The sequence below is a fragment of the Convolutriloba macropyga genome, chromosome 4 (assembly GCF_964194025.1).
Source record: "Convolutriloba macropyga chromosome 4, txConMacr16.3, whole genome shotgun sequence".
NCBI classification, from domain to species: Eukaryota; Metazoa; Xenacoelomorpha; order Acoela; family Convolutidae; genus Convolutriloba; species Convolutriloba macropyga.
This window is the reverse complement of record NC_134471.1, coordinates 32,998,527-33,021,445: the sequence shown is the minus strand read 5'-3', so window position 1 is coordinate 33,021,445 and position 22,919 is coordinate 32,998,527. Positions and strand designations below refer to the sequence as shown.

Sequence of the window (22,919 nt, the reverse complement as noted above, 5' to 3'; positions counted from 1 at the left end):
AAGCGAAAGCAAAAGAAATGCCACATCCTACCTTGAACTTAGCGCAGTCAGATAATAAGTCATCGAAGACGCGCGCGTCTTCGATTTGTATATCGCCCGCGTCTAAATGTGTACATAACTTCTTTTGCCGATTGGTTGTACTTAAAGTGTATATATGTTTCTTCACAGTATCCTAAAAGTTTCAAAATAGAATAAAAGATAATTTTCTCACGATGCTCTAACACTTAAGTGTTGAGTGCTGTATCTTTCCATTTAATGCTTGAAAGCAACTCTTAATTGTCTTCTATGTTAAAAACATGCCATACCTAAAGAGTTTTTATCTTATAAGATAGGATAAAAATATTTTTAAGAACCTAAGATGAGACATAGCTTTCTAAATGTTTATATTACAAGATCGTGTAAGATTTCAATAGGATCTTGCATTATATACTTTTTTGTCAGGCAGAATTTATAATTTGTGAAGTCTTAGATGACAGAACTTTTTATCTGAAACTTATTTAAGATCTGACAAAGGTGAAAGTTTCATAAAAGACGAAAAATTTTATAAAAACCTGAAGAGAAAACGTTTTAAGATCTGATTAAATGAAATTTATGGAGTAAAACCTGATAAATTTTCTAACAAAGTCTTATTCAGGCGACGCACAATCTTATAAGCATTTGTGAGACACGTTTTTAGAAATTTGTAAAATCTTACAAGAAAAATCTCTTAAATATCTGGGGCGTATACTAACAAAAAACGATCACAGACAATTTAACGCTTTATTGATAAAAAATCGAGCTGTCTATAAAAGGTCAGAAATTGACGAAAACAAGGAAAACCATTACGTTACGTTCAAAAAGCAATCAAACCGAAAAATACTAAAACGTCTAAAAACTAACGATACCAGCTCAAACGTCCCTTCCGAAGTTTTCTCACGTTTGAAACAAAACAAACCAAATATTTCTTGCAGATTTTCCTTCTTTTTCTGTCTTCTATAGTAGTTTACTAACCAAAGTACACGACAGTCTTTAGGAGTCCTCTAATTCAGATATATCAACTTGACTATATGCAGAGACTATTGATTATAATTTCATTGCTCGAACTTCAACCGAACAGCTGGTAACCCTACACATAAGCTTACCCCATTTTCAGGTTTTCCATACCCTAGACTTCCAGCGTCAGATAGTGTTCATGGGCAGATTGGGCTACGTGCCACCGATTGAACACGTGGTGAAGAGACTGAAGGAGATGTCTGACATCGAATGGGCAACAGTTGAGGCATTCAGAATAGACACTTTGTACAAGGATAGGAAAGTGGCAGAGAGACAGGGCAGATTCTGTGACTGCTGCTATAGAAAAGGGGTAAGTGGTATCTGATCACATAATCAGTTATCGAGTTCGTTTGACTGATCCCCTTTCCCTTTCAAATTCAACAAAATTCTGTTAAATTTCCTATCATGTTATTCCTTCATATGACGAACAAATTTTTACCCTTACTACTGTTTTTGTCTGACCAATATTTGATCATTTCATATAAAAAAGAAATGAGGGATTTATTCTAATTTGGTTATAATATCCGTTCAAATGCTCAGCATTTCAAGCACTCGTTCTCCATTTCCGACCAAACTATTGTCTAATTGCTATCGTCTAATTGAAACAGGTACACTTGGCTAATTAATGTCAAGGAGTTCAGAGACCAAAATCAAATCTATTAGTTCGAATGTGATGTTAATTGGGATTTCAAATATTTTCAATTTTTCCAAATTTCAAAGTTGCAAGCTTTTTGCATTTTTCTGTATAATATATTGTATGCATATTTTAATGATAACTGCAGACTTTTGCCATATAATTTGTTTCTTTTTGTGAACGCAAAATTTATTTCTGAAATGTGGGAAATGTTTGGGGAAAAGAAAAAGTGCATCTTAAATCTGAAGAATCTTAACACCTGAAAACAGGCCTAGGTGGATCAACTACAAATGATTCATGTCGTTCACATGTGGTTGCGAATAAACAAAAACAAGGAGGCTTGGTAATGCGTATTCGCACAAAATGTTCCGACCCCGCTCATACACATTTTTAACTTAAATGTCCACCCAATAATTTTCCATTTTATGAATTTGAATTCAAATGGTGCGTGGGTACAAAAAACAATTTTAAACTGGTATCATTACAATGCAGAGGTATACCCCAAATTTCCGCCTTAGTAAAATTGGCTCGAAAATTAGATACATACAATGAACGAAATTAGGAGACATCCTTTGTATCTTACTTTTCGCAAAAGGGGTTCCGCCAATTTTGCGAAATAAAAGAACATTCGGTGCGAAAAGTAGGTAACAAATCTTGTAGCACGTTTCCGCGCAATTTATGTATCTATTATTTGCGCGCATTTTGAGTATGCAACAAGCACTCTAATAATGATTTAATTAAAGTTTTCAAAGCTTTAAAGTGCTTTAAATACATGCAACCACAAAAACTGTTTTTTTCCGAAAAATCCCTCGCACATCAAAGGCTTTGTATATCAATGTGGGACTGGCCGAGTTTAATAAGTAGTGATAATTAGTACTAATAAGTAGTAATAAGTAGTAATAAAGTACTATAAGTAGTAATAAAGTCGTAATAAAGTACTACTAATAGTTTTAAGTTAGGTTTAATTAATTAAGTAGTAATTAAGTTAGGCTTAATTGCGGATTATATGCAAAATCGAGCTACATTGCGAGCGAAAAATCGATTCACAAATGGAGCGGATGCGTGATACAATCAAATAGGTTATTAAGTTTGTACTTGTATTTCGCGGCTAAAATTAGGACTTTTTTGCAAACACGGGATACGATATTCCCGTCCATTTTGCCGGTTTTGGCTAAAATTGCTTTTTTCCGCAATATTGATCCACTTTCAATGTATTAACATAGTAAAAACGAACACGAGATACACGCATCGGGCATATCTGCCCGTGACGATTTGGGTATACCTCTGCATCGTAATGATCACTGAAAGAAATAAAGAAGTCATTTATGAGATCTGTGATTTAGGAGACCATGTGATACGACAAACAACAAAATCGAAAACAGAAACAAACATTAATGAAAATCAGAAACGTCTATTTCTTTTATTCAAAAGGGCACTTTTAATATCAAAAAGTCAAAATACCATTAGATAAAACTAAAACTAAACAAATCAACTTGTACTTCAGTGGTAGAGATTTGGAATTTGTTTTTTATGAGAATACGTAGAAAAGGACTAAACATAACAATACTGAAAACCTCAAAAAAATATCATTATCTTTTATGACAATAATGCATTTAGCCATCAATTGGAACCGTTAAATAATTTTTTCATGCCATTGAAGAAAAACATTGGGAGCTGTAATTATCCGCAATACGCATACAACCACAAAGAGAACAACAAATACGAGCAAAAAATCAAAAATTCATTTATATTTGACTAAATCAAAAAAAAATTTACTTGAAATCATTTTGACGCAAAAGGGAATAATCAATGTAAAAGTCAACGAAAAAAGACATCAAAAAAGTGGGAATCCAAAATCGTGTTCACAGAGGCATGAAACCATTAGATCAAATTTTGATCCGTTAGAGAAAAAATTTTCCAAGCAGCAGAAAAAAGGAGGCGATCTTTCAAAAGAATTTTCAATTATTGAGACTAAATTATATGAGCGCAAAAGGAGCAATTGCTGGCAAAAGACAAGAGATCAATTAATCTTGAAAACCCATCGAAAAAAAAAACGTTTTCTACGGACACAAAATTTATGTTAATTGACCTCATTTGCATCTAAAAAGAATTGTCGTCAACTGAGCCTCGATCGGAAATGATTCTGACCTGTAAACTTAAATAACATAAAAACAACAACTTCTAAAATAAAATATGTTACCGCCCGAACACCTTGTGCTTATTTTTTATCACAGAACACCATAAATAGACCAAAATTGGCCAAGATTTGCCTGCTTATGTTTTGTAAAATTTAAATGGACCAAGTAATAGGGAAATAGATGATTTGACAATCAACAACTTTATTATAACTAAAGAAATTGATGCATTCTGAATAATTATTGAGTTAAAGGGACAAAAAATGGGACAACTCTTGAGATGCCCAATACTCTCAGAGGAAGCAGAGTTATACCTGCCCATCTTCAGGGCTTAAAAAGATTATGATCGCTTTTTAAGATACGTACAAGAAAAAATATTTAAACATAGTGTGGTAAATTTAAAGTTGTAAAAATGCAGCCCAAAAGTTATCAAAATTCAGATCAAACATTTCGGCGACCTTCATTGTTCCAACCCACTTACTGGGGGAGGAACCATATACTCAAATGGGTTTTTTTTGTTCAGACAGTTTTGATCGATCGATATAATCACCGTAGAGAGCTGTGAGTGGTATCATTAAAAAGCCCGTCCAGCGTAGAATATGGAACTAAAATGATTTTTTCAATTTTTGCTTTTTATAGGGAGTTGTCGAGGTTTAAAATTTTGTGAATGTTAGACGTATTTCAGCTGTTTTTATTCAAATTTTCGGTATTTTTGAACTAAATTTCGTCAATTTTGATAAAATTTGTTCAAATTGTTAACTGTAGTGTTATTGATTTTATCTCTAATGATAGAAGAGGGTTGCTGAATTGTTCGATCAGAATTTTTTGGCTAGAATTTAAGCTAAAATTTTCAATATTCGACTTTTTTTCGGGACCGAATTTGCATTTTTAGCCGATTTGCTTTAAATTTTCTGGAAGTATATACCTTAAAACTGCAGCCATATTCTTTTTAGGCTGGAAAACGAGCTCGGCTTTGCGAGTCTTCTGAAATTATAATTTTGCCAGTTTTTGTGCAAATTTAATCTCGATAATTATACAAAACTCAATTCCTTTTTGACAAACTGAGAAATCTTGTTAAAAAAAGATTTCTTTTGCAACCATTTGAACAAATGAGTATTTTTACAGACGTACAGCAACATCTGGGTTGATCTTGATCGCGACATGATTCCTTACGATAAAAAACTGTTTAGATTTTAATGAGGCGCGACTTTTTTTCAAAATATTTCCGCTAAGTAAAAATTTTTTTATGGAAACTGTTTTTTTACTAACACCAAATTCAAATCAGGTCTCCACTAACGACAGGTAATAATTTTAAAAAACAAGGCCCAACAAGATTATTTTTCGATTTCAGAGTTAAGCTCATGGTTTTTATTGCTCTGACCAAGTGTTCCCGTAAAAAAATTTCTTTACTTCTTAAATTTTGCTTTCATTTGTTATCTTTTTTGTAGCACAATGACTTATTGTTCCCAGTCAAAGATCCAGTTATTTTTAGGAGGTATAAATGAACCTAGAAACTGCCTTCGGTTGTTATCTAATGTCTGTTGAGACTTTGATTATTTTTGTTTTAAGGAAATGTCGTTTAATTTTTGAACTTTGCCATTAGTTTATATTATTTCTCTCATTTTCGGGCGCACAATCAGTTAGAACAGGCATAAGCCGATTCGATTTTTTAGCGTTATAACTTAATGTCTGTAACGGTTTGATGTTCAACTAATGGTCTCTTTGTTTTGATACTACGCCTTTTCTTTTTTTTTGTTTTTGAGCAAAATTGCCTATTTTATGAGTTCATTTTGTTTCCTTGTCGTATTATCACATTATTGACCAGTCCACTTGAAGAAAAGCATAGTAGTTAAAATTCACAGCGTCAAAAAAGGCGTATCTTTTTATATCAATTAATTTTATTATATAGTTTACTCTTTTTGGGCTGAGACACAGTTATCTCGCAAAATTGTTTGGATTTTTTTTGTTTTTGCCTATGTTTGTCTTTCGTTTTGTTGTTATACGCCATGTACCAAATAATGATAGGTCTCAATTTCCTCCCCAGGACGTATAACACAACCTAGTTAAAGATTTTAGTTTTTAGCTGTTTGTTTTAATTACTTTAAATTTGAAGTTAAAAAAATTTTTTTTTTCAATTGTTTATGTTTTGCTTCTATTTTCGTAACCCTGTAGCTCAATTTCACTAATTAAAATTCTCAATTATTTTTCTTGTTTCAGATATGTTTTTTTTCGCGCATGGATATACGTTGTAACAGATTGCTTCGACCATTAATTGCATAAATTTTTTCATTACTGTTCATTTTCTTTAAGAGACTTCTATACTGTTCGATTTCTGGGGTCGTGACTTTAATATGGGGTCTCATTATTGACGGTTCCAATTGATTTCTTGAAGTATTGGAACCTAGTTCATCGCTGGTTGTTGAAATTTTGTCTGTTATGACTTTTGAAATTATTTGTTTTCAAAAACATAATTGGGTTTTTGAGCTTCGTCATTATTTTAAATAAATTTTCGGTCGATTTGTAGCTCAGTCTCTGTAATTACAGGTCACGACCCGTTTCCAGTAAACTACAATTTAGTCTCTCTAACGGTTTTAGCTATTGTTTCTCGTCTTTGTTACTACTGTTAATTGTTAATACGAGAATTCATAAAATATTTGAGATTTTTTAAATCTGTACATTTTATACGATTTTGTTTTTTTTTTAATTTATAACAATAATAGTAGGTTCCATTGGCTTTGAATGTTTGCACAATTGAACATTTGATATTTACATGTTTCAAATGCTTCTTCTGAAGATATAAATGGACATTTTAGGGATTTCAGTGAAATTAATTGTTTTCAAAAATAGAAACAACTTTCTAAACTTCGCACCTCTTTGCTCTTTTTTGTCGACCTGTTAACCAGTCGCATTAAAGACATGTCCCATATTTTTCTATTGAATTATAGGTTAAATTGTTTTGTTCAGGTTATAACTGATGCGATTTTGATTTTGTTATGATTTTGTTTATTATAGACATCGAGTTTTTGTCGAAAGTAATGTTTGTTGTTTGATATTTTATATTGTCCTTTCTAGTAGTTCTATTATCAACAACTTTTGTCGGACCTGTAGGGTGGCATTATTGCGTTCCATTGGTTGTTTATGGAACGATATGTCTGTATTTGAAAGTCTTTCTATCTCTTCATCATTTGGTAGCCAATTAAGTCAAGAATGTGGATGAGCGGGGTCGGAACCTTATGTGCGTACGCCTATTACCGAGCCTCCTTGTCTGTCTTTTAGGGTATTCTCACTGTCGTGAACAAGTTTTTAATATATTTTTTAAGGAAAATTAGCAAAAGTTTAGGCAAAAGTTACAGAAAATGCGAATAAGAACAACGGAAATCAGTTGAATGTTCACATAACTTTAAACATCGAATTACATCGAAACTCCATACAGAATTTTGAAATCAAAAAAATCTTGTTTTTAACTATAAAGTCTGCGCTGCACGGGCTTTCTAGTGATACTACTCACAACTCTTTACGATGAATATATCTGTCAGCCAAAACTGACTGATCAGAAAAAACCGGTTGAGCATATAGTTCCTCCCACCGGTAAAGTCGGGTCTAAACAAACGTTATATGCAAATTTGAGTCCTTACTGGTTTTTCGACCAAACTATTGTGCCCCTGATTGTTCGTGCGTCCATATTTGGACCTCAGATTATCAAAAAACAAGGATTGGAGGAATTTATCAAAACGATTGTATCAAAACTATTGGATCAGTTTATGAAAAGAGCCTATGAAATGACTATAAATTGACTTTACCGACAGCTGAAAGATTGATTGACCCAAATTAAGCTCAAATTGTTCTCATTTCAGTGGTTGCTGGAATCTGATAAGTGGTCAATTGGACCTGAGACTGTCTGTGATTACAGATTATTTAGGCCTCAGGTTTAATCATAAGAGGAACTCAATATGGACTACTGTTTCATCACTAATGATGTTTAACGTTACTTCCGTTTTCATTGATGTTAATTTTCCAGCTTCAGAAGATGCTAACGGACAAAAGCAATGGCAAGCATAGTCCAGCGGATTATAGCGGAGACCATGACAGTTATTCCAAGACATCCGGAAAAAGCATGTACAAAATAAAGGGCACAGACAGACGAGAAAAGGGGAAGGGTGACGAGGATGGGGTTGACAGCTACAACCCCACCAGTTACGAAAATACTGCCGGCAGTCCTACTAGCAAGGGGAACACTGATGACCCGTTTCAAGATTATTCCAGCAGAAATGAAAGTCAAGGTAATTGATTGATTGATTTTTGAAAAATTCGATTAGATTATGCGCTAACTCTCTTTTCCTCTAAGACACTTGAGAGCGAGTCATTGGCTATTAATAGTGATCTCCCTGTAGTTGAAGTATTTTATTATGACAATTTGTTGTATATGTCATCATTGTTCGCCGACTTCAGAAAACTGTTTATAATTAATATTATTATTGCAAAAAAAAATTTACAAAATTTTTCCATTGTTCTAAGAATAGTGGCTACGTATTCAAGACAATTCATAGTAGACGACTGTTCAGAGTGACTTGGGTCACGCAAAGGGGTTACCAGACATTCCAGATCGATATTGGATCTGATAAAAGGCACTTTAATGTGCACAGGGATATCAGACCCATTTGGGTTGCGCACTAAGGGTCGAAAGTTCAAATAACCCAACCCAATTGGGTCTGATATCCCTGTGCACATTAAAGTGCCTTTTATCAGATCCAATGTCGATCTGGAATGTCTGGTAACCCCTTTGCGTGGCCCAAGTCACTCTGAACAGTCGTCTACTATGAATTGTCTTGAATACGTAGCCACTATTCTAAGAACAATGGAAAAATTTTGTCACAAACAAAAATATTTGAACTTTCGAACATTGAACAACCAGTGAAAATGAGAATATAGCCAGCAAAACATGTTAACAGGATATAGATGAGGCAGAAATTAAATAAAATCTAATTGGTAAATAAAAAAAACCTCTAATAACAAATTGTGGATTATGGAACGCTACATTGCAAATTAGGAATTGCGATTATCATTGATCTTTAGAAGTTTGGTATATCCCGGGCCGAGCAAAAATTAGAAAAATATGTATGATAAGCGGTGAAATGTTGTTTTTTTGTTTTTTTTTCACCGCAAATTGCGTACATAATTTTGCGGTGAAACGCGGTGAATGCAGTGAAATTATGTAAGTTCACCGCTAGAGTAGGTGGTGAATTTACAAAAATTTACAACATTTGACCACGTACTACAAGTTACCGTCCTTGCACGGATTCGAACCTCTCACCTACTTCATTTCAGCCACTTCTCCTTCCACTGCGGCACTTGTCACTAAAATCTTTCGTACTTGTTTTGAATTTAAATAAAATTCACTCTACTTTTTGTAAAACACACGCGTTCAACTTTTGTAAGATTGACGGCGAAATTACAAATTTTAGCGGTGAAATGTGGTTATTTTTCTAAGCTAACCGCTTAATCTAGGGGCGAAATAACACAACTTCATCGGTTAAAAATTGTTTCAAAAAGTTGTATGATTTGTCCTGCTTAATTTTTCTGTGCGCCTTTTGATAAATGTATCTTGACTTTGTTGAACAAAAAACAATTCGAGGCGTTTTATAAGCGGTGAGTTTATGTTATTTCACCACTAATTTAAGTGGTGAATTTGTGTAATTTAATCGCAATCACTGCTGACCTCACACAATTTAACAATTTTTTCAAAGCGGTGAGTTTAAGTAATTTCACCACTAAGTTAAGCGGTGAATTTATGTAATTTCACCTCATTCAGTGCTGCTCTCACACAATTTAACTTTTTTCAAAGCGGTGAGTTTATGTAATTTCTTAAGAGGTGAATTTATGTAATTTCATCGCATTCACTGCTGACCTCACACAATTTAACATTTTTTTCACAGCGGTGAGTTTATGTAATTTCACCAATAAGTTAAGCGGTGAATTTGTGTAATTTTACCGCATTCACTGCTGCTCTCACACAATTTAACACTTTTTTCAAAGCGGTGAGTTTATGTAATTTCTTAAGAGGTGAATTTATGTAATTTCATTGCATTCACTGCTGACCTCACACAATTTAACATTTTTTTCACAGCGGTGAGTTTATGTAATTTCACCAATAAATTAAGCGTTGAATTTGCGTAATTTTACCGCATTCACCGCTTATCTCACAGTTTTCCGCATTCGCTGCTTATCTTACATAATTTTGCGTTGAATGGTGGTGACACTTCGACCCGGGATATAAATTGTCTGAAGTAACTAATCAGAAAACTCGCCCAAACCTGATTTCAGGCAATTACAACACTTTAAGACGGATAGAAAAAGATGGCTATTTGCCAAGTAACCAGGTTGAGGCCGCGTGCGAAATTGCCTCTGATCAGACCGTCCCAGTTAAGTTTGACCTGTGATCATACCGTCCCAGACCGAAGTAACCTCTGATCAGGATTTTGTGCGCTCGAAGTTCAGACCAGTTCCAAACACAAATTTCCTCTGATCAGACACGTATCAGACCACTGTCCAAACGAATTCTGGACGATTGTTCAGGATAAAGTGCGGACGAAGTGTTGTCCCAGACCATCAAATTCATGGGTGATCTCTGGTGATTAGACCATGTTGCCAGCATTGACAAAAATTTTTTCCAATATCATTCAGGTCTTTCAGGCTATGTTTTTGACTTGATGTTAGAAAACCGTCATCGTCAGCAAAGAGATTTAGCGTTGTTTTCATTGCTTATTTCAAAATCATTAATATAAACCCGAGAAACGATAACGACAAGGTAGTTTTTCTTTTGATTCCATAAAGACAAGTCTCATTGGCCCCTATAGAGGCATTTTTTTAAATTTCTTCTTCATTTAGAGTTTTGTTACAACAACCTCTGATCAGACTATTGTGCGGTTGAAATGTTATCTGATCAGACTAAATTGCGTTCGAAACCTCCCCTGATCAGACTAAAATGCGCTCAAAAACCTCCTCTGATCAGACTAGTGTGCGCTCAAACTTGTCTCTGATCAACTAGTTTGCGCTCCGATCAGACCGTTCCAAACCGAAATGATCGCTGATCAGTCAAGTTCCAGACCATTGCCCAGACTAAAGTGCGTTCGAAACTTTTTCCAGACCTTGTAATTCGAGTGCACCGCGAACATGTGTGCGCTCCAAGATCGTCTGATCAGAGGTCACTTCGGCCTGTTCACCTCGACTTGGGTAATGCTTTTCACGGTATCGTTAACACTGTTCTACTGGGCAAGCGACTATTTAAAATTGACTGGCATAAAAAAGTCTGTGATTATTTATATAGAAGTTTCATCAATTTTCGTCAGGGATGATTTTTGCGATTTTAGTTTTTCTGTCACTTGAGTTTTATTTTTAAAAAATGATTTTTCTGAGGGCAATATTCGTATTCATTATTATTATTTCAAAAATTTAACTGTTCTAGTTTAAGTAGTTAAAATCTATCTGTTCTTGAAGTTCTTGTGGTCTTGAACTTTTTTAAAAAATTTCTGAGCGCATTTTTTTTTGTTTCAATCGAACTACGAAAATTATAAAAATCCATTTTTGTACTTTCAAAGAGTACAGAGAAGCAACATCATTTTTCCACTGTGGCAGAATACATCAGCAATATTGTGTTTCCTAGATTTTTTTAGCTAAAATTATTTGAATTTTGTTCTAAAAGTCAATAAATGCGATGAAAAACCGATGAGAAGTTTGAAGTTTGTGTGTGTGCGTGTGTTTGTGTGTGTATGTGCGTGTTTACATATGTGTTTGCAGTGTTGAGGATAAATTCTGATTCTCATTCTAGTTCACAGTTAATTAAGAAATACGATCAGACAAAATTAAATTGATTCTGAATTTTTCTCCAAATAAGATGTTCCAGAATTCAGAATTGATACAGTAAATATTCAGAAATTTTCTGAATAGGTACTGAAAAAAGATCTCACTCTGGAATTTTTCGGAGTCAGTTCTTGACGCTGAATCAAGGATTAATATAAGTGTCGTTTGCGACTTAATCTCTACGACTGCAACGAAGTTTACCAGAGCACTCCGAGAACTGGTATCAAAAAATGTGTCAGGTAAAACAGACAATTATTTTGAAAGTAACTCAAACAAAAAAATTGAAATTGTTTAATACATATATTGTCGTTGACGCCTTGACTACATGTAGATGAGCTTCTCTTAACGAGGGATAAACCCTAGACGAGCAAGGATGGTTATCTTACAAGATCTTGCAAGATTCTTGCAAATAACGTTTATCTTGCAAGATCTTGCAAGATTCTTGCAAATAACGCTAATCTTGCAAGAAGCAAGATCCGGACGCTTACCTTGCAAGACTCTTACAAGAATCTTGCAAGATAGACGTCCCAAAATTTTAAAGATAAAAAAAGAATTCTAAACCCCAATTAACTCAAAGACCATGTTCTCTTATGATTTCAGTCCATTGAAGGGAGCTATCGGTTCAACGGAAAGTTTTATATCAATGGTCATATTTCTCTAAGGTTATATTGCAAGATTCTTGTAAGATGGTCGGTTATCTTACAAGACTCTTGCATTTCGGACGGTTATCTTGCAAGATCTTGCAAGAATCTTGCAAGAGTCTTGCAAGATGATGCATTGTGTTGCAAGATTCTTGCAAGATTCTTGCAAGATCTTGCAAGATAACCGTCCTCAATCGACTAGGGAATTGAATTTGTCTCCTCCAAAAATCGTTCTCAAGTCTCTCATCTCTTGTTGGGGCCTAAAAAACATAATAGCACAAATCCTGACTTTCTTTTCAGAGAATGTTCGTAGACTAAACAAAAGTCTAGACCTATAAATACCTATAAATGGGCGTGGACAATCATTTGAAAAGACAATCAAAACAATCAAAATCAAATTGCTACTTGTGAACATGAAAAAAAAACAAAGCGGGAAAGCGAATTTTTAACCGGCTTCCCAGCAAACTTTAAAACATTGTTAGTATAACCAATTACACTCCGCATTCCTGTTTTTTGTTCGACTTCCTATTTCAACGTGATTAAAATAAGTACTCCTTTATGCCTTCGAAAGTCTTCTAATTTTGTGAATAAATCATTAAAATAGATAACGGGAAGATTATGGAATCGAATTGAAGTAAAACCTAACACAGGCCGTACCCAAACACTAACTAAATCAATTAAGCATCTATTTTAAGAACCCATTCAAGTTCACACAGCAAACGTAATAAAAAATTAGATTTTGATGGGGAAATTATAACAAAGCCGCAGGTTAACAAATGGGCTGCAACACGTAATATATTGGTAGCAGCTGTTACAGGATTTTGTTGATGCAATTGTCAACTTTTTGAAAGACTAAAACGTTTCCAGACAAATTTTTTTTCGGATATGTTCAATATTGTTATCTGTTTCCGGTCGCCATGCTTTATTATCAACGTTGATCTTCATTTGGGAGTCCTTATTTGACTCACAGTGATCTTAGATGAGCTAAATAAAGTTAAAAAAATCATTTAGAGTGAGAACTAATTATATTGTGAGCCAAAAATATCTCAACATTCGTTTTTTACTCGCCACCAATTAGTTTTCAAAATGAGGTCACTCATAAAATCGGCAGCAGTGAATCGGGAGTAGCAAAGGAGCAGTGAAATAGCCACTTGAAAACATCAAGGAATTTTTTTGCAGCCTGACAAAAAGTAAATTGACAATGAGAATCAGAAGACAAAACAAAAACAATAACCAACTTCAACGCTATAAAGCTACATCTAGTTTAAAGCTTCACAGCTTTAATAAGACATTAAGCACATTAAAAATTTTTACAAGATGCGACTTAATAACCATTGTTTACGTCAATTGATTGATTTACGTTGTTTAAATTCAACCTAGCAAATCAATCGAACTGAACAAAATCTAAAAATCTGTCAATTTGTAAGACGTTTTCTTAAGGTAGTGAAGTCTCAACAATTGTCATTAAAACATCCTAAGAAAAAGTATTTATTGGATAGTTGATCGCTCAAACGACAATCCTGAGCACTCAAAAACACTACAAACAAGAACACAAAAAATTAAAGCTATTAAATAACCTGCAGATTTTGTTCAATTATTTGCAAACAAAATAAACGATCAAATCTTCTTTTTTTCTCTTAGAAACAATCCTCTTATGAAAATATCAAAAACAACTCAACATGATAGAGTACTCCGAAAGGCAGAAAAACAGAAGAAATAAACAAAAAACTCAAATAGGAAAAAATGCAAAATTAAGTCAAAGAAAACTGAAATTGATACAAATAAAGTGAATACTTTATCAAAACCAACGTAAAAATAACTTTTACCACTAAAGATATCATGGTCGGTGAAAAATCTTGAAAATGAAAACAAAATATTTAAAAAGAGTCTAATTTAAAGTCTTAAAAATAGATCAACTTGCACATAAAAATCCAATGTAGCAACGAAACTGTCAAAGAAACTCCCAAACATACTGTAGCTTGTAAATTTGATTTCTAACCAATTTATGCAAAGAAAATTAGTTAAAAACGAAAAATTTAAACTTCTCTTTTTGCGTTTTTTTTTATTTTGCTTAACAGATTGGTAATGACAATTGATGCTCAGTTTGTTTATATCAACTTTTCTCGTAAAACTTACGCAACTGTTGCTCGGGAAAATTCTGCGCAAAAAAACAAAAGTTATGTTTCATTAAAAACCATTGAGAGAATAGGTCGACCAGAACGCTCCTGCAAAAAAAAATTGCAACATGACTACCATTTGTCTTGCAAGATCTTACAAAATGGCGAGCTGAAGTTTGCTAAAAACGGTGGGCCATAAACGGTCATTCGCTGCAATTGTTTGCCCTTGCTGTTTTGAGATAATAACACATCTATTATAAGGAACCTCAATAAGAGCTTGGTGATATCTTATGTGACTGTTAATTAAATGTTGTTACGCATACTCGGGTTGAAATTTCGCGATTTAATTAAATGATTATGTATGATTTCACACTGCGTTTACTCGAGTTCTTGTTACGATCCTAGTATGAAACCAACGAATCTTTCTTTTTCATTCAAAATACGCTTGCTTTTTTTCGATGAGGCATCAGTTTTGTAATTTTCTGGCATCAGTTTGTGCTCCACCAAGAGACTTTGAAAGTCATTAATTACTTCAAGCATGGGTGCCAAATAAAAGACAATTCTATATATATCACTAAGTTTTTCATATTCTCTGCAGCCAAATTTTACCTGTCTTTAAATTCTCCTTTTTTTGAAGCATACCGAAAACATATTTTTACATATAACCTTAAATTCATATTCTAGATACATATAAAACTCGAAGCTAAAGTTTTAGAGCACCTAAATAGCCAAATATGGCCTGCATATTCGTTATAATAAAAGTAAATGCCCTCAGACTACTTTACGCGAGAGCCTCAGGAATCAGACAATGATTTACGTTTGATATATGATCTTAAATGATATCCAAAAAAACTTTGGTAATTGACGAAAAATAAGGTTTTGGCTCAAATTTTTGCATGAAATCATTTATGATCTTTGTATGACAACTAAGAAATCGTACAAATTGTTTACGACATAGTATGATTAATAAGGATCATATATGACCAGTACGAAGTCAAAGAAAGTTGTATGATCGTTGACCCGGGTAGTTGCTGAAAAAAGCCTTCCTTCTTGCCAGATAACTTTTTTTCTTATTGACAGTTCAGAAACTCCGGTAAAAGGTAATTTTGCAAATTGTTTGTTATATATCGTATTAAATGTATTTCAGAGGGATATGATCGGACACAAGGTGAGACCAGAGCAACAACAACCCTCATCAGTACAGTTGACTCAAAGACAAGGTCAACATCCGGCAATGGGTCCTCATCTTACCCAGACTCAACGTCTCTTACTTCTTTGACGGTATTCTCCAATATATATTCTGTTTTTCTGTAGTTAGTGTTAATTAGCTCTTTGCCGATATCTGTCAATAGCTGTTTTGATTTTTTTAAAATTTAAAAATATTTAGATTGCTGTGATGCTTAGGGTCAGTAAAATGTCTCTTAACGCATATAGATATAAATTTAAACTGTGAATATATTGCTGATTTTCTGACAACAATCCTAATACTGGTTTTTTGTTTACCTGTTGACAATTATGATATTATGAGGAGCGCAAAAGATGACATCTTTCTTCCTACCGTCATAAATAGTGTAATTAAAGAAAAATGTCAGCAAAAAATTCTTATTCTTAATTTTTTACTCAAGATAATAAACTTTCTCTTCTGTTTCTTCCTGTTACGAGTTTCATGGGTTATAACTATACTTTACATAACATGATTAATCAAGTCAGCGCCAATCAAGTCTTGCAATCAAACAATGCGAGTCTTTATAAAGTAAATTGAATCATAAACAGAGAGTTTTGTAACAAATAATGCACACATGATAGGGTGAAAAAATGCTCCACATTGGTTAAAAGATAACAATTTGCGAAAAAATGGGAAGCCATTTTCAAATGACATGCTTTATAAGTTGATATGGAACAACTATGCGCTTAAAAAGAGCTTGTTTCAGTAATAACAAGAAAAGACGCGGTATAAGATCCTTTTCATTAATAGGAGCAGTATGAATGGCCTAAGAGAGCCGTTTCTTCTTCTTTTTTATTAAAAAAAAATAAAATGAAAAAAGTGTAAAATTGGATTTTAGATGAATGAATCGAATCATTAACCAGACCCAACGCTGAATCTTTTCCAGTACTGGGCAAGCGTAATTACGAGTCATTACAGATTCAGAGCTATGATCATGTCACTTTTTACAATTGTCAGTCAGAATCCAAGTCTAATACTAAGTATGATCTAAGACTTGGCATGTCTAAATCCAAATTTGATTTAAGACTTGGTAATTTTAAATCGAAGTCTGATTCATTAATTGGCAAATCTAAATCCAAGTCTTCGCCAGGAATTTGCAAGTCCAAAATGTGTCCGAAAAACGCCAAAATTAGCCGAAACTAGTAAAAAAAAAAATAGTGAAAAATAGGTCCCGGAAACCACAAATCAGCCGAAAAATTGTCGAAAAAGAGTCGTGGCACGTTACAAAAATTTTCGAATACCAAAATTTTTCCTCGAAAAATTTTGATAAGTTGGTTTTGACTTTGTAATCAACTTCCAACAATAATCCAAGTCTTGGGTACGACTTTTGAGACTTGTAAGACTTCTATTTACATTTGCCCAGTACTGGAAACTAAATCAGAAGAGTTTAGACTTGAACATTGTTGATATGGACTTGGAGTTTGGAGATTTTTTACCTCTTTTTCTGTTTTTTATGTAAGTTTCAGTATCTCAACGAAGTGCGAAAATTTTGTTCGATTGAGAAGCTAGCTGCTGAAAAACTCAAATTAAATGGAGTCAGTTCCGGAGTCCTTCAGCGCTGTTCACTTTTTGGAGTTCAGATGTTGTGCAAATTTTTTTAACAATTTTGCGGAACAAGTACCTTACATACGTACAAGTTCAATTTTTTCAAAAGCACATTATATGCGTTACCAAAGTGCACAAACACTGCTTAAAGATTTAAACTACTCTTTAAACCTTAGTCTTTCTTAGATAAATAGAAACGAAGTTTCTGTTCTTTTTTTCAGTAGGATTCCCATTACATGGTCCGTTGCTATATGCAGTCAACATTAACATTTGCGCTTATATAGTATTAATTGAGAGGCGGCAAAATAATTATCGAAAACACAATCAGATTTGAAACAATATCGCGAATGTAATAATCATTAAAAACAGGTTTTGCTCGCTAATCCGATCAAATTCAGTTCCTTCCCATTTCGCCTATTTTCCGATAAAACACTGCACAGGTTTGTTTTGTGGCTATATGTTTGGTTATATGATGAAAAAATCAACAGTGTTCGTTTTTTTGCTCTGAGAATTATTAAAGTAATAATCAATTAATTTTGGTTCCTGCGTAATCGCGGGGGAGCAGCAATAGGCAACTGCGGCTTGTTCTCAGCTGCCGTTCTTATTATTCCCCACATTCCAGACTGTTCTTTTTATGAGCAGCATTGCTCTTTTTGGTGACTATGGCCCCTTTTTTTGGGTCCGAAACTTTCACGTGGTACCATCATTGCAGCCAACATTGGTCAGACTATGGTCAACCTGAAGCTATGGTTCAGTAGGAGCTCATCTTTACACAGAAAGCTTCACGGAGGCAGGGGATTGAACTCTCTGTCCTTGGCGTGTGAATCACACACCTTACCTCTCGGCTATCACGCCACTTAAAAGTAGAACAAAAGTAACCATATCGGATCATTTCAAATGTGCTGCATAAGAGCAGATCATTTTTATGAGGTAAAACTGGTCCAAGAAAGCCTTAGAGAAGCGAGAAACACAGGTTTTGTTTCCATCATTTTCCATCACTTCAAACAATCAGGTTTTGCTGGTCTTCAAGAGGGGGTTTATTTCCGTGTTTTTTTTTCGCAACCGCCAAAATTTCATTGTTCTGCGTTCTCTGAGAGGCATGAAAATTTTAGATTCAATCGTGGCTGTCACCAGACTGTTCAGTTTAATGAATTTAGTTTTCTATCATTGGAGCTATTGTTGGTATGATAGAACGCAAAATATGCACTTCCATGCTTTGTGTGTCAGCGTACTTTCGTCACAAAGCGAGGTAAGAAATGCACCGAAAAGCGCTGAATGCGCTGATATGCGCTAATCTGCAGCTCTTCTGATACATAAATCATAACACTTCCCGGGTCGAGAAAATTTATGTAAGAAATGCGCTGAAATGCGCTGATTTTTCAAAAAGTTCAGCGCAAAAATCTTACAAAAAATGCGCTGAAATGTGCTGAAATGCGCTGAAACTTTGCAAGAAAAAAATAACGATTACTGAGAATCGAACCCTGTTCTCCGATGCCGCAGCCTTCACCCAATCCACTGAGCCAAAGATTCCTGCACTTCTTATTTAATTTAATTTTCTATTGATAGACATTTTAAGAAGAAATGCGCTAAAATTATGTAAGAAGTGCGCTGAAAATTCAGTGCATTTCTTAAATATTTTCAGAGCTTTTCAGCGCATTTTTTAAGAAAAAGTTAATCTTTATATAAGGAAAACTAAATGGTTCGAAATTGAGGAATCGTTGTCAAAAAGCGTTTAAATCCACTAAATAATTTTAAGAAATGCGCTGAAATTTAACAAAATTTCTTACAAAGTTTCAGCGCATTTCAGCGCAAAATTATATAAGATTTTTGCGCTGAAAAATTTGAAAAATCAGCGCGTTTCAGCTCCTTTCAGCGCATTCAGCTCATTTCTTTCATAATTTTAGCACATTCAGCGCACTTCTTACAAAATAACGCGCTGAAACGGCGCTGACATCTCGTCCCGGGTTATCAGTTCATTTTTCACAAACTTTCCATGACAATTTCGTCAAATTTGCGCCTTATCAAAATAAATCAAATTCTGACTCACTGGTCGGGCAGAAGATATCTTAAACGTTATCTGAAAAATCTGAAATGAGCTGAAGCGTTGAATATCTGACCCTGTGTTGAGAGCATTCCTTACTTCATTTTAACGATTTAGCGCAATTCAGCGGAAAATGTTCAAAAATGATTTTGAGATGATATGTCAGAAAATAAGGAGATATTTCAGCGAGTTCATAACAAATTTTTCTGAAAATAGTTTCTTGACCCATATATTTGTACAGAATGTTCTAGTCATCAACGTTGCATTTTTAGCAAGATGACAAGTATGCATCAAAGAAAGATTCATTAAAAAGTTCTAACAGACACCGCAGTGAGTCAAGTAAAAAGAGAAACTATGACTCATCAACACCACAAGCTATGCCTTCAAATTTCTACGGTGGAAAATACGGCAGAAACTACGGTACAGTGTCTGGTCAACTCAATTACGGTGGATCCGTGCCCCCAGACCAGCAACAAACTGGTACTGAACAGTTGAAATATGGTGCTGCAGGTTTGAATTATGGAACAGAACAGCTGAAATATGGATCAGGCTCTCAAAAGCCGAAGTACAGTTCGGAGAAATATACGATAATACAGAAGTATGAATCGGGTCAGCATAGGTATGGAGTGGATGGGTTGAAGTACGGATCAGAAAATCAGTCCCGGAAATATCAGCAGTCTGACAAACTCAAATATGAGGCTGTGAGTGTCAGGAAGAAATATGGGTCGTCCAAGGCATCGAGAAAGAGTGAAAAAGAGCAGTTAGTTTTATCATCGGTATAATAGCAAGAAATTGCTGCCACTGAGGTTGTAACTAAATAATATCTTCTTCTACACTATTTACAACTACCTTTCTCATTCTAGAGAACTAACGTTTTTAGGACTAGTATCACAAGATTGTGGATTGTGCTCAGCTGAAAAAGCGTTAAAAAAGTGGTATGGATGTTTCAATTATACTCTTCCTCAAAATTGAATGTTTGTTTTTGCAATCCTTTGCTTGATGGTAGCCTCTAACAAAAAAGTACCTGCTGTTTATGGTTAGATCATGCATAACCTATTGGCTGGAAAAGCATGTTAAACGCACATATAAATATGCAAAATACACTTGAAAGTTTTGGAGTGATATCGTGCTTTTAAATCTTCAGCAAGGAGGTACCATTATGTAATCTAACATAACATTAATATATTTAGCATTTTCTTTCTAGGTTCGAGCCCCTGCCTACTGTTTAATTTTAGTAAATTGAATTTTATTGTAGGCATGTGTTTTATCGTAGGCATGACTCAGTCCCCAGTGTGGAAATCGACGTAGAAAATGAAGTACCCCAAACTGGAGAAGCCACAGAAAACGTAGAGAACGACATACGGGCGACATCTGGAAATGCAGATCAATTGGACGTTGTCACTAAAAAGTATTACGCAGCTGTTTCCTTCGCGGGCTCCAAGGCAAATGAGGACATTGATAAATTGGAGGGACAGCAGAAGGAGCCCCAAGAAGAAGAGGAACAGAAAGATGAAGAAGAGCAAGCAGAAGAACAGATAGCTGAGCTGACAGGAGAACAAACTGAAGCAAAATCTCAAACAAACAAGTCTATCGACTCCAAACAAAAACCACCATCAGAGTCACGCTCGTAAGTTTTTTTGGGACTGTTTTTTACAGATGTTTTGATAGAAAGGCTAAGTTAGTTAAGTTGTTACAATATCCAAATGACATCTGATAAGACCATTCTAATGGCCCAAGTGGTTTAAGTTTGATTCAGAATACGTAAAGCGCCAAAATCAGTTTCAACTCTCTTGTAGCTCATTTTGTACGTTTTTTTGAGGTGGAAGTCAGCTACAAAACGCTGCAAAATGGTCACTTGTGTGAATTTGTGATTTTTGGTGTAGTAGTGACAAAAATTTATCACATTTTCTCACCATACCTAACTATTTCTCAAATGAGAAAGATATAATTTACCAGAAGATGAATATGGCAATCGAGATGAATTTGCTAACTCATGTCGACTTATAACCTAATCAATTTCTCTGGAGTTAGCGTAACTATTTTTCAAACAAAGAATGCTACACAAATCATCAATCGCGCCCAGAACAATTTTTTGAATAATCTAATTGTAACAAAAGACTCGTTCTAGAACTGACCCAGTGCATCCATGTTCAGACTTTCGCGTGTTCATCTTCAGAATTTCGTGCGTTCAACGGATTTTTATGCGTTCATGTTTAGATTTTTGTGCGGATTTTTTGTCCAGACGTTCATGCGTTCTCCAGACTTTCGTGCGTTCATGTCCAGAATCTTGTGCTTTCACCAGACTTTCGTGAGTAGTAAGATAATAGGGTACTAAGATAGGGGGGGGGTCATCCTCCGAAGTAATACGTGTGATAATAGGGGGTTATCCTTGGCGGCGCTACATGTAAAACAACGGCCGTGCGTGATACATGTAAATTGGCATGTAGGTGGATTTGGGTGAAAAAGACTGGCTAGAGTCATTTTTGAGTGAGCGTTCATAAAATCATATGGCTACAATTGCTACAGTTGATTTGAAGAGTATTCACGAAACTTATAAGGAAATCGAAAAAGAATATTCACAATACGGTGAACGGTTTTCACACGTTTTAGCTAGTTGTCTTCATTTGGATCCTGAGATTGATTTAGATATAGCTTTGAAACTACGACCTTATGGTGGTTTGATTGGCATCGACAATTCAGCCCTCGACAAATATTTTAAATTGTTCAAAATTTTGAGATTGCATGCGATACTTCACGACGCTTCCGGTTTTTTATTTGAATATAGTGAAAAGGGTCCAGGCTATTCCTACGTATTACCTTGTTCAGTCACAAATGAGTACCTTGGTCATGTGACTGGAATTGCTTTTTGTTTATACGTAAAATCCTTCAAAAATATTTTATTCAATTTGCTGGAATGTTGAAATCTGGAGCAGTTGTTCTTGATTTTGAAGGCTTTACAAGTAAAAAATCTGGATTTATAATATAAGAACTTGCGGTATCTACCAAAAATTACAACGATACAATTTTGATTTTACCTCCAAACTCATTTAACATACTTTCTTCGAGTGAGCAAAGATCTTTTCTGTGGGAGTCTAAATTTCTTCATGGTCTCTCGTGGGAGACAGTAGAGTACCCTTATCATTATTTGCAACAGATATTTCAAAATATAGTTCTTCGATTTCCCTTTTCTGATCTTTACGCAAAAGGATTAGAAAAAACGGAAACTTTACGGCAGCTGTTACAGAGGAACGTTATCAACTTGGAAACTTTGTTTTGCCCAAAAATTGAACACTTGAAATTATATCGGGAGACACCAGTTTGTAAATTACATGCATTGCGTTGCCCAAAACGACAAAGAAGCAAGCATTGTGCCAATGAGAAGGCAAAACTATTTTACCAGTGGTGACGAATGAATCGTCGGTTGGAGAAACCAGCTCCGTCTCTACTTCAAGTGAATTTGTTTCCAAATTTGACAGTTTACGGTTGCATAACGCCTGAAAATCAGTTAAGGGTTACTCTTATCAAGGAAGAAAAAATTGACACAAGAGGGCAAACAGTTTTGAGAAAACAGCAGATCGTGTGTGCTGGTGCTGAAATAGAAGCTTTCAAGAAGTATCTTTCTCTACTGGAGTACTTTCAAATGTACCATGTCTTTACAAGAGAAAATGAAAAGTTTGAAACTAACCCCTTTA

At 34.6% G+C, this 22,919-nt stretch overlaps 1 protein-coding gene across 1 annotated transcript in view; it reads left to right on the top strand.

The window, feature by feature from the left end:
* The first annotated feature begins 1,133 nt into the window (after positions 1–1,133).
* LOC142338055 (uncharacterized) overlaps positions 1,134–22,919 on the top strand; it is a 194,537-nt gene continuing 172,751 nt past the window's right edge. Inside the window, exons 1-5 of the mRNA XM_075387687.1 lie at positions 1,134–1,342; positions 7,820–8,081; positions 15,564–15,697; positions 19,500–19,987; positions 20,501–20,854. Coding sequence (XP_075243802.1) covers positions 1,172–1,342; positions 7,820–8,081; positions 15,564–15,697; positions 19,500–19,987; positions 20,501–20,854 — 1,409 coding nt within the window. The 5' untranslated portion in view covers positions 1,134–1,171. The remainder of the gene's footprint in view (positions 1,343–7,819; positions 8,082–15,563; positions 15,698–19,499; positions 19,988–20,500; positions 20,855–22,919) is intronic.